Source organism: Bos mutus, chromosome 11, assembly GCF_027580195.1.
Source record: "Bos mutus isolate GX-2022 chromosome 11, NWIPB_WYAK_1.1, whole genome shotgun sequence".
Taxonomy (NCBI): Eukaryota; Metazoa; Chordata; class Mammalia; order Artiodactyla; family Bovidae; genus Bos; species Bos mutus.
In genome coordinates this window covers 90,715,459-90,727,992 of record NC_091627.1, presented here as the reverse complement: position 1 = coordinate 90,727,992, position 12,534 = coordinate 90,715,459, and the positions used below count along the sequence as shown (strand labels likewise).

Here is a 12,534-nt window from a genome sequence, read left to right as displayed (position 1 = left end):
AGCACTGAAGAATTGATGCTTTTGAACTGTAGTGTTGGAGAAGACTCTTGAGAGTCCCTTGGACTGCAAGGAGATCCTATCCTAAAGGAGATCTGTCCTGAGTGTTCATTGGAAGGACTGATGTTGAAGCTGCAACTCCAATACTTTGGCCACCTGATGCGAAGAGCTGACTCATTGGAAAAGACCTTGATGCTGGGAAAGATTGAAGGCGGGAGGAGAAGGGGACGACAGAGGATGAGATGGTTAGATGGAATCACCGACTCAATGGACAAGAGTTTGTGTAGACTCTGGAATTTGGTGATAGACAGGGAGGCCTTGCATGCTGCAGTTCATGGGGTCACAAAGAGTCAGACATGACTGACATGTCGGACTTGAACTGAACTGAATAAAAGGGAGAGGCCAGGGGAGTGAGTTTTCTGGAAGATGATGGTGATTAAAGTGAGGGAAGGAGTGTGTAGGATAACCTGATGAATACTTTTACAGGAGTGGTGACATGAGTGCCCTGGCCCCACACGGATGTGGGCAAGGTCACAGACCTTTACCTAGCCTGATGGTTCAGTCTACAGGAGTCCTGACAGGAGCTGTAACTGGAAACTGAGTCCTGGGTACGAGTCTGTGGTTCAGGAGATAAGAGTGGGCAAAAGGATGTGTGGGGAAATCCCTGGTCTCCTCCAAGTCCCTAATTTTCTGTTGCTGTTCAACTACCAGCATTCTGAGAGGTGGAGATGGAAAGTAATTGGCAGACTTACCATACTTTAGTGTCTCGTGTGTTCTTTCTTATGACACACCTGTATCCATTTTTAATCTGCAGGATGTGGCTGGTCATTTTATTTGGGCAGAAGCCACATGTGAATGAGGTGACGGCTTATTTTAGTTCTTCTCTGGGATTAGTTTTGCCTTGTTCCAGACCAAACATGGGCCTCTGAGCCAAGGCATTTGTTTAAAATGTCTAAAAGACCTTTTGCTTTGGGCCTCTGGGAAATGGGTGAGGGTGTGAGCATGGATCAGCACTGCTAGGAAAACTCAAGGGCTTGGTATAGTAGCACATCAATAGCACGTTTAAAAAATTTTTTTTACACAGTTGCACAAGTTGTGTAATATCCTATGATATTTGTTGCCTAAGAGTAGAATTAATGAAATAAAAATAGTAATATGTAGAAACTAAAAATTCCTACTCTCAGTTCTCTTTTTTTTTTCCTCCCCCTTTTAATACAACCATCCAGGAAATACCTTCATTGGATCAAGAGAAAACCAGACTTGAGCCTGGTCAACCCCAGCTCTCTCCAGGCATTTCAACCATTCATCTGCATCCACAGTTTCCAGGTAGCCTGTGTTGATTTGTGGAGTTTGTTTGTAAGAGTACCCAGAATAAGAGAGTAAGATGAAGATTGTTGAGTGTCTCTTGTTTTAAAGTTTTAGTCATGAGAATTCCTAAGTGAAGTGAAATGTGAAATACACTTATGTATATTAATATCCTCATATAATGTTAGTGTAAGTATGGTACAGTCGATCCTTCTTTATCCATGGTTTTACTTTCTGCGGTCAGCTACAGCCCAAAAATATTAAATGGAAAATTCCAGAAGTAAACAATTCATACGTTTTAAATTGTGCATTGTTCTGAGTAGCATGATGAAATCTAGCGCCATCCTGCCCAGGACGTGAATCATCCTTTTGTCCAGTATCCATGTTCTATATGCTTCCTGCCCACCAGTATAGGAAAAGCACAGTATATATAGGATTTGATACTATCTGCAGTTTCAGACATCCACTGAGGGTCTTAGAACATATGCTCCATGGATAAAGGGAGACTACTGTATTATAAGTGTTATAATGATAAAATTTTTTCACTATTTTCTGTGGTCAGGAGTAGTATATATTATTAGAACATCATTGAGGGTTCATCATTTGACTTCGAATTGCTCTCAGATATTGTCACTAAATGTGGAAAGCAGGGCTATAGGTTAATATCATGACCTTTAGGGACCTATAGCTGCTCTTAATATCCAAGAATTAACCGTGGTATGTTGTTAGACTAAATTTTGCTTACATTTTGAAATGGGATCTCAATGCATATAACAGGCTTTAATTTTCATTTTATTCTCTCCCTCCTCATATAGTAGTGATTGAAAAAACATCACCTCCTATGCCTGTGGAAGTAGCTCCTGAAGCTTCAACATCAAGCGCCAGCCAAGTCATTGCACCTACTCAAGTAACAGGTAGGCACAGTATTGATATTGCAGAGTCTGTGGAGGAGGCAGGGATGTGAACATTTTAAATGTAAAGTCAAAATTGTATCACATATATAAGATCGCTCATGGCAGAGTTAGTCATAAGAGCAAATATTTGGAAATAATCTAAATATTTTTGAAGTAGGAATATGTTTAAGTTATGGCACATATGCAGTAGAATATCACACAGCTGTTAATGTTTTAAAAGTAATGTCACAGGAGATGCTTATAGGATGGTATTAAGAAATACAGAACACAGTTATTCCAATTTTATCTTTTAAATGTTTATAAACACAGAAAAAAAAAGTTCATTGAAGTATTTAACCATCCTCAGTTAATAGGATCATGGATAAGCTTTCTGCTCTTCAATATATTTTTATATATTTTCAAAATTCTGTTTAATAAACATGTTATTTCAGCCATTAGTGAGAAATTATAAAGATTTATTATAATTTATAACCAACAGCTTAAAAGTTAATATCCTTAATGTATAGTGAGGTCTTATAAGTCAGCAATAAAAATACTAATAGAAAAATGAAATTAATATCAGATAATTCATAGGTAACATATCAAGAAACAGGTATGTAATAGGAAATTTCAACTTTACTAGTAGTCAAAGAAATGCAAATTAAAGTGAGAATTCTTTATTCTTATCAATGTAATATTTCATTTTTACTAGAGTGAAATCAAGGCTCTCACACAATTACAGAAAGGAATATAAAGTAGTTCAACTTTCCTGGAAAGCACAAACTGGCAATATGTATCAAGAACTTTAAAAATGTTCAAGACTTTTAACTCAGTAATCCCACTTTAAGATAACTAGTATAAGGAAATAATGTCCCCCCATTACAAATAATGTAATGGTTTGTATAAATGGGCACTTACCACAGCACTGTGTATAATAGAGAAAAAATAGAAAAACCTAAATATTTAACTACAGGGAAATAGATAATTATATCTACATTGAAACATTATGCCACCACCAATTACTACAGTATTTTTGAAGAATTTTTAAAAATATACCAGAAAAATGGTCACAAGATATTGCTAAATACAAGACGAAGTATGTAAAGATGAAGGATAAAAAGTATTAAACCAATTATATAAAAAAAAAGACATACATTGAGAAAATGCTAGAAGAAAATACACCAGATCAGCAGTGGTTATTTTGGGAGTGGGGTCTGAGGGGTTTGGATGTTGTTTCACTGGATTTTTTTGTGTATTCCACATATTCTGATGTGGAAAAATATTTTTGTAGTCAGACAAAGTATCACTAAGATGCATCATAATAGCATAAGTTCATGATACCATTGCAGGATGCAGTTGGCAGTGTATACAGGAGAAGCTAATAGAGGAGTGTGCAGCCTCTCTCAGAGTTTTGCCTCTTAAGAAACATAACATTGCGTCATTTCAAACAGAAACATGCTTGGTTAGATGTATTAATTAGTTGGATCGTGGTGATCATTTCACAATGTATAGATATTAAAACGTCAAGTTGTACGCCGTTAAGTACATAACAGTTTTTATATGTTTTAAAACCAAAGCTTTGACCTATTTTCTCAAAACTGTGGATGCACTTTCTCTTAGACACTTGAATTGATACAGCAGACAGAAAAGTGGTTTTAAACCACTGCCCTGTCCTGAGGTGAAGTGCAGATAAGTAGTGCAGAGTCACGTCATGGACCCAGCAGTGTGTTCTCACCTGCTTCAGCTATACCCTCAAGGCACAGCTGCACCCAGAGTCATGGCCTTCCCATGTGAATGCAAAGCAGCTGCTCTTTGGTTTTACTGTAAATAGTGAGCAGAGTGATACAGAAATGTTAACTCTTCTAAGTAGTGGGTTGACTCAAATGAATTTTCTGGCCAAACCCTGTGTTTCTAGTGATAGAGTGAAATGCTAGTGATTTTTGTTTGTTTTTAATGGCTGTAGCTAAAATTGTTTTTCTCTGTTCTGAAGTTACAGCTGTATCTACTTATTTCATTAAACCCATTTATGAAAGACTGGGCTTCTCTGATGGCTCAGATGGTAAAAAAAATCCACCTGCAATGAGAGAGAGCTGGGTTTGATCCCTGGGTTGGGGAAGATTCCCTGGAGGAGGGCATGGCAACCCACTCCAGTATTCTTGCCTGGAGAAAGCCCATGGACAGAGGAGCCTGGCGGACTGCAGTCCACGGGGTCGCAAAGAGTCAGACATGACTGAGCGACAAAGCACAGCACATGAATGGCTGCTGTGCAAGGCATACAAACATATAATGTACCGTTTGGTCAGCAAGTCTTCTCATTGTTTATATTTGCGTTAAAAAAGAAAATTGCAGTCTGTCGATGTGCTAGTTCTTTCAAGTACTCTATTTCTATTTTCCACTGTGAAGACACTGTCGTTTTGTGCCTTTTTAACGACGGCTGACTTAACAAACAGACTTCTTGCAGTTTAGCTTTGTAGAGGTTTGGCTAGATACACGCAGTTTGATCATTTAAATGCAGCCCTGTGAGGAATAACAAACTGCAGTTACTCAGCTTCAGTAAGTGAAGTGTGGAACTGTGGAACTGATTGAAAAAATGAAAGTAGTTGTGCTATATGAAGTTGTTAGAAGACAGCTTAATTTGAGTTTGGCAGAGATACAGGGCTAACATCTGCTATCACATGTTTGAAGCACAAATATTTCCTTCCAGGAAACAAGTGACATTGAAATTTCATTTTCACACAGCATTTATAGGTGCTCTGACTTCCTATAGTAAAAGAATCTTTCTGAACCAATGCATGGGGAGAACATTTTAAATAGTTTTTGAATTTAAATAATTTGCAGTTTTGGAGCTATACTATGATCTGTAATCTACCCTAGAACAAGAAGAATGTTTTGTATCAAATTTAATTGAAATCAAAATATAGGTGTTCCCATTGATTTTGATAAGAGAGCCAGGTATGTAGATTGAAGGAGCAATCTGATCAAGTCTCTCTGGAACCTTAGGCAGAGTTGTTTTTTTTTTTTTCTTGGAACACGAAAGGAGGTAGATGTGTGTCACTTAGTTTCTTCCATGAATTGAAGAAAGGAATAGAATAATATGTAGGCGTCTAAAATAACCAAAATCAGCCTCACATTGCTCAGCAATGATATCTTTATGATGGCGAAATTGGAAGTAGCCTTTGTAGATTTCGTCAGACTCACTTTGACTTGCAATAATTATAAAGGGAGCCACATATTTGGAGGGAATAAGGGTGATATTTTCCACTCTGAGCAGCTGAGTTGGTGGCTTGCAATATTATTGGCACACTGTTTCCAAAGAAATGATACATTTCAGCATATAAATTCTTGATTTAGCATAGTGTCTTAGTAGCTCAAGGATAGGTTGGAAAATCAAACCTTTATTTCTCTGGCGAGTATTTACAAAGTGGAAACATCTGCTTCAATTGTTGTGGGACAATTTATGCTCTTTGTGGGGCAGTTAGGAAGCCAGGGCATTTTTGTAAACCTTTCCATGAGTTGACATTTGATACCTTCCTCTGCCAGCTCTTCCTAAACTTTCTCCGTGGCCCTTGCAGACCAGCCAGAAATTATTCTGACTTTCATGACTGCTTTGTGTAAACCTTTGTAATCATCATGGCCCAAACGTTGTAAAAACTATTTTGCTCATCAGATCTTTTCCAGAACTCATCAGTGACCCCTTTATAAAAACCTTTGTCCCTGAAGCATATTACCAGCGTCATGACAGCCTCAATAAACTATGTAGGCTCATGGAAGATGAACTTTGTTGCATGTAAAATCATCATGCTTTAATATTTCCAGCTCTGTTTATTTATTTATTTTGAGTAATCACATGAGCAGGAAAAAAGCAAAAGGTCAGCATATTCATTTTCATATCTTGCCAAAAGCTTTCTTTTTCATTTAATTCTAAAAGACACCAGACTCTTAAATCTATCTCTGGCCGTCTTTCTGGGACAAATAGACCATTTGGTTTTCCATTGGCTTTTGGTCATGACTCTTTTTTCCAAATTCTAAATGGACTCCCGGGAAAGATACAATGAAGTCCTTGGCCTGATGTAGGTGAAGCTGTTTCAGGGGCCGTGTGTGTAAGGGCAGTCCTGCACCCTAGGGGAAATATGATGGGCATTATGAAGGGGGACGCTTCCAAGAGTCCAGTGGGAACAGTCTCTTGTTTCTGGGAAGCCAAATATGCTTCAGAAGAGAAGACATGATCATTAACCTGAGTGCCCCAGATACCAATCATTACTGCTTTCTGTGCAAGGCTTTACCATATTCCCAGAGCCTGTGTCTGTGCCATCAGCACATATGGAGAAATGTATATTTTGACCTGAACTTATCTTTCTGTGGGAACAGGCTAGCATGGCTCTGTGTGAGTGACCTCTTAGAAAAATGTAAAGCAATAAGGTCTTTGCCCCCCCAAAATGCAGAGAAATCCAGAAGCTTTTTTTTCTAAGCCTGAAATTTAATTTTTTCAGTTTTAAGACAATACCATCAGGACTGCCTTTCTGTGTAACTTATAATCAAGAATGAAAGTGTAACAGGCAAAGAAGGGAAGTGTAGGAAGAGACGGTGTGAAACTTATAGGAGTATCAATAATTTTTTTTAACTTTAAAAATGGTGTTGATCAATTTTGTTGTTTTTTTTTGTTGTTTTTTGAGATATGGTTGACATATAACATTGTATAAGTTTAAGGTATACAGTGCTGGTTTGATACATTCGTGTACTGCACTATGATTACTACAAAAGAATATGCTAACACCTCTATCAAGTCACATGCTTTCTTGTGTGTTAAGAAAAGTTAAGATTTAGTATTGTTGACTATAATCTGGTAAATTTTTTGATGAATGGTAAAGAGGAAGAGGAAGTATTTTGAAGTTATTAATTTTTCTTTTTGAACTTAGAAGGGTAGGATAGCAAATAGATAAACGGGATCTCTGAGGATAAACTGATACAATTTATCATGTGTATAAAAAATGGGACAAACTATAGAAATCTAGAATATGTTAGTAAATATCCCCTCACACTGATGTATCTCTTGGTACCCTCTAGTGGTGTCGGAGTAGCATTTTCTTACATACGTTAGTGCCATTTGGGATCAATGTTTTCAAACTGCAGTTTTATATACATAATCTATGAGGTAATCAGCTAAGAATTCTCAAGCTTTCCTCATAAATATTTCAACCTCATAGCTTCTATTTAAGATACTAAATTGGAAGGAAAGGCCGTTATTGTTCATTTCTTAAGACAAAAGAGTTAAAATTCTTAATCATTTCTTCTATCTTAGAGTTGACTTAAGAAGAAATTATCTAAATATTGGCACATTGGCATAGGAAAGTATCCCATCTGAATTAAGCATCACATATTTTTGAAGACTTTACTTACACGTGTAAACATTCCATTCTAAAGCTGTGCCTGAAAAAGAACAGATAAATATTTGGTATGTGTGGGAGTGGGGGCAATGAGTACCCATCAGGCATTTCCTGAAAACCCCAGATGTACAATCTTTTAATTAATTCTGACTACTTCTTCCTAGTATATTGTCATCTTCTATTGTCAAATTTTGCAAATTTGATCAATATGTCTTCTCTGATTTAAGCAAATGGCAGAGAAGAACATAAAATAATTTCAAAGGAAATCAAGAAATCTAAATACCATTAATTTTAAAAGGAGCCATCTGGCTTACATTAAGAATAGATGGTTAAAGAACTGCTTCTCACACTATTCTACTAAAGAATTCTTATAAACAGAGAAGAGAATTCTTACCTGAGAGTCTAGAAGTAGAACCTGGAGAAGATTACATTTTTTACCTTCAGATTTTTGCAGCACATAGAAATGATAATTTTTTAAGAAAGACTTTTCTTATTATAGAAGTAATAACATTTGTTCAGTGTAGAAATTTTGGAAGATACAGAAAAATATAGACAGTACCAATCCCCATAATTGTAACACTTAGATTTATTTTCTTCCAATCTGCTGCTCTGTGTATAAAATAATTTAGATCATATCCTATATTATAATATGTACCTGACTATATTTTCTTAAAAAATAAGCATTTTCCTATCCTGCTGAAGATTATTATATAATCTATACTGTGTATGTCTCATAATTCATTATTTTATATGGTTATTATCAGTCATTTAAGTTTAAGCAGTCATGTTAATTACCTATGACTTTAGTCTTTTGGATTTTTTTTCCTGTATCTTGACATTATACTGACTATAAACTATTTTTCTGATAGTGAATTAGCATAAATAGGTTCACTAAAGATATAAATAATTTTAAATGTGTGCCTTTATCATAATCCAAGTGATTTTATGCAAAATACTGCAGCTCTGTAGTCATATGCTTCCTTTTAAAGCCTAACAACTTTTCAAATAACTTGCATCAGTTGTCTTAAAATCACAGCACAGTGAATAACACTTGATGAAAAATGAATGTGGTTTGGGTTTTGGAGAGTAACCTCAACCCAATTTAGGTCATTTCCATAGTGAAGTTTTGTTAAAGCACTGTTTTCCACATTTTTCTTCAGAATTCACAGTGGGTTATTGATGACAGTAGCATGCCTGTTTTTCTTTTCATTCAAACCATAGACCCCATTAACAAAGGTGTGTTTTAGCTTGTCACACTTGAGCCCTGGTCTTCCTCCACTGGGCCATTTGGGCTTATCCATGATGTCATCTGTTTTAAGTGTTGTTTATTGCCTGATGACAGTGAGATAATAGTAGTATTATTTATGTGCTATTTCTGTGTTATATATTTTTTCCCAAATTATTTATTTATTACCGTGCTGGATCTTTATTGCTGTGCATGGGCTTTCTCTAGTTACGTCACGCAGGGGCTATTCTCTAGTTGTGCTGTTCAGGCTTCTCATGGCAGTGGCTTCTCTCGTTGCAGAGCTCAGGTCTTAGGGAACATGTGCTTCAGTAGGTGCAGCTCATGGGCTCTAGATCTAAGGCTCAGTAGTGGTGGTGTGTGGGCTTAGTTGCCCTGTGGTGAATGGAGTCTTCCTGGACCAGGGAATGAACTCATGTCCCCTGCATTGCAGCGTGGATTCTTAACTACTGGGCCACTAGGAAAGACCCTGTTATGTATTCTTAAATAACTTCAGTAGGAGCAACCACAGTAATCAGTAATAATGGCTAATTTTTACTGAGCACATATACTGTGCCAGGCATTGAGCTACATGCATTATTTAGGTTATCTCTTTTGAACCTCACACTCTGAAGCTGGTGCTCTGGTCATTCTCATTTATACATAGAGAAAAGTGAGGCTTGGATTGTTTAAGTAATTTGTGCTCTGTTACAGAGCAAAGAAGGGGCAGCAAGGTTGGTATCTGTACTCTCGTCTCAAGCCTGAGCTCTGACCACCAGCTGTACTGCCCACTCCCTACTATACTGTTATACATCCTTACAAAGATCATTGAAATCAACAGACTATCTTGGAGTAATTCATCTCAGAAAGTCACCTTTGAGTTTTCAGGTCATTTTGGTAATAAAGCATGTTGTGATGGCCTTTACCCGTTGGCAACTCCCCTCCCCTTGCCTTGACACGGCCTGTGTCTGTGAGTGGAGCAAGGACTTCATAGAAGAAGCCAGTCTCATGCAGGAATCAGGAGGAAAGGAAGGGAGGAACTGAGCAGAAAAGATTTGGAATAAGATTCTATATTCTACTAGTATAAATAAAATATGCTCCTGTTGAAATTGGCAAATTAAGAATAAGTTGCATCCAGAAGTTCTGCTTTGATTAGAAGTGGTAAATCTTTCTGGAGAATTAATGAGAAATTTGGGAGGAGGTTGAGTATGTTTTTTGGAACTTGAATTTGGCCTGCTAACAAATAGTAGACAGTTGCCATCTATTTCTTATCAGAAGGAATCATGTGATTCAGTCCATCATCCAAAATGAACTGGAGACTGTAGAAACTCATTGATGGGCTATCTTGAAAGTTCAGAATTGATGATAAGGTCCAGGATGGCCTCTTTCTAAATTCCCACCTACTCAAGTTCATCTTAGAAGTTGTCTCTTTAAGAATTTTTGATGGCTTTGGCTGTGACTAACTGATCAATTATAATGTAATCAGATGAGTTTACACTTGATTTTAGAGTGTAAAATTTTGTTTTCTGAATGCATAACTGGCAATAAGGTATTCAGGAAAAACAAAGTAATCGTTTGCAAGGTGCAATGAAATCTTTGTTTATATCTGTTTTGTCCCACATTTTCTTATTTTTAAAGAAATCAATGAATGTACTGTGAACCCTGACATCTGTGGAGCAGGACACTGCATTAACCTGCCAGTGAGGTATACCTGTATATGCTATGATGGCTACAAGTTCAATGAGCAACAGAGGAAATGTGTTGGTAAGAAGATACTTTTGGTTGATGAGATTATTAAATATCAAATGTTTGCACATTAAGAACATTTTAATCATGGGGAAAATACTGTTTAATTAAAAAAAAATTTTCTCCCTGAGCTAAAGGTACTCAAAAAAGAGGCTTGCTTAACTCTTAGAAGGCTCTTACCTCTTGGTTCAATGCTGCCTGCTTTGCCAAGAGTAATACAGTTACATCAAGGTGGGATAATCTCCCAAAGTTTTTCAGGTAAAGAATATAGACAATAATTAAGAGCTCTAGAAATAGCTATCTATAAACATGTTTAGCAAAAATTAATATTAATATATCCTGCAATAAAAATATGTTTATATAAGTTTATAAAATTTGATTTTTAAAAGGAATTTCTATTCAGTTAAGTTCAGTCACTCATTCATGTCTGATTCTTTGTGACCCCATGGATTGCAGCATGCCAGGTTTCCCTGTCCAATACCAGCTCCTGGAGCTTGCTCAAACTCATGTCAGTTGAATTGGTGATACCATGCAACCGTCTCATCCTCTGTCGTCCCCTTTTCTTCCTGCCTTCAATCTTTCCCAGCATCAGGGTCTTTTCTAATGGGTCAGTTCTTCGCATCAGATGGCCGAAGAATTGGAGCTTCAGCCTCAGCATCAGTCCTTCCAATGATATTCAGGGCTGATTTCCTTTAGGATGGACTGGTTGGATCTCCTTGCAGTTAAAGGAACTCTCAAGAGTCTTTTTCAACACTACAGATCAAAAGCATCAGTTCTTCGGTGCTCAGTTTTCTTTATGGTCCAACTCTCTCATTGATACATGACTACTGGAAAAACCATAGCTTTGACTCTAGCTACCTTTGTTGAAATTTCTATATTGAAAATCAGTATATGCTGACAAGAGACTGTTAATGGATTTATAATGTAGGGAGCTCATATATGCTTCTTTGGGGAAAAATGTATCTCACAAAGGGGTGTAAATGTGTTAAGTCATTTTAATGTGTTAACACTAAGTTTAATATCTTTTTTAGAAAAAGGAAGTTCAATAAGAGTTATAAGGCAAATATGGAGCCGCAAAGGGATATACCTAATTAAACCCACTTTATGCTGAATTCCCTTATGCAAATATGACTTTTGCTGTTTGGTTTTGCATATATATGTGGAGTGAGGTGTGAGGGGGACATCCACTTGCTCTATAGTATGACTGTTTCTCGTGAATTTGCATACATGAGATTTACTATATTTAGAATCACAAGCGTAAAGTTGAAAAGGGCAGTCAGTCGAGATGATTCAGTCTCGCTTTACCTGTGTGCACTGTGAAAGAGAGCGCCTATCATGACACTGCTCACTGCCTCTGCTGAGCTGGCCTGGGATTTGCACAGTGAATTCCAGCACTTACATGACTCCAGTTATCAGGCACGTCTTTTTGTGTTGACCTGAAATCTTTCTTTTGAAACACCAATATCATAGCTGTAGCTTGAACTTTCAAAGCAGCACGCCATACGTGTATTCCCTCTTTGCAATAGCAGGCCTTCAGGTATTCAGGGAAACTGACTGTATTCCTTTTACTGTTTTCCTCACTTATAAGGTGGGACAGAGGAGACAGAACGCTAGTATTTCATGAACAGAGAGTCTGAGAATTTCATGCTATGCTAATCCTTTTGTATATCTTTTTGTTAACAGATATTGATGAATGCGCTCAGGATCAACACCTTTGCTCCCAGGGACGCTGTGAAAACACTGAGGGAAGTTTCTTGTGTATTTGCCCAGCAGGATTCATGGCCAGTGAGGAGGGTACTAACTGCATAGGTAATAGCAGTGTTCTTTCTGATGCATAAATTCCCTCATGTGGGTTTCTAGCTCCCCCAATTCCATCAGTCCAGGGCCCATTCAGACAACCCAGAACTTATTATTAAACCCGTTACAACACAGTAATCTGCTAGATTCTGGAAGATTAAAAAATGAAATATCTTCCCCCAACACTTTT

At 37.2% G+C, this 12,534-nt stretch overlaps 1 protein-coding gene across 12 annotated transcripts in view; it reads left to right on the top strand.

The window, feature by feature from the left end:
• Positions 1-12,534, top strand: part of LTBP1 (latent transforming growth factor beta binding protein 1) — a 456,910-nt gene that overhangs the window by 310,097 nt on the left and 134,279 nt on the right. For 7 of the 12 annotated variants that reach the window (XM_070379745.1, XM_070379747.1, XM_070379743.1 and 4 more), the window contains 4 exons: positions 1,224-1,323; positions 2,118-2,216; positions 10,440-10,565; positions 12,231-12,356. In XM_070379745.1, the coding sequence (XP_070235846.1) occupies positions 1,224-1,323; positions 2,118-2,216; positions 10,440-10,565; positions 12,231-12,356 (451 nt within the window). The remainder of the gene's footprint in view (positions 1-1,223; positions 1,324-2,117; positions 2,217-10,439; positions 10,566-12,230; positions 12,357-12,534) is intronic. The other 5 variants (XM_070379744.1, XM_070379753.1, XM_070379751.1 and 2 more) reach the window with 1 other exon arrangement.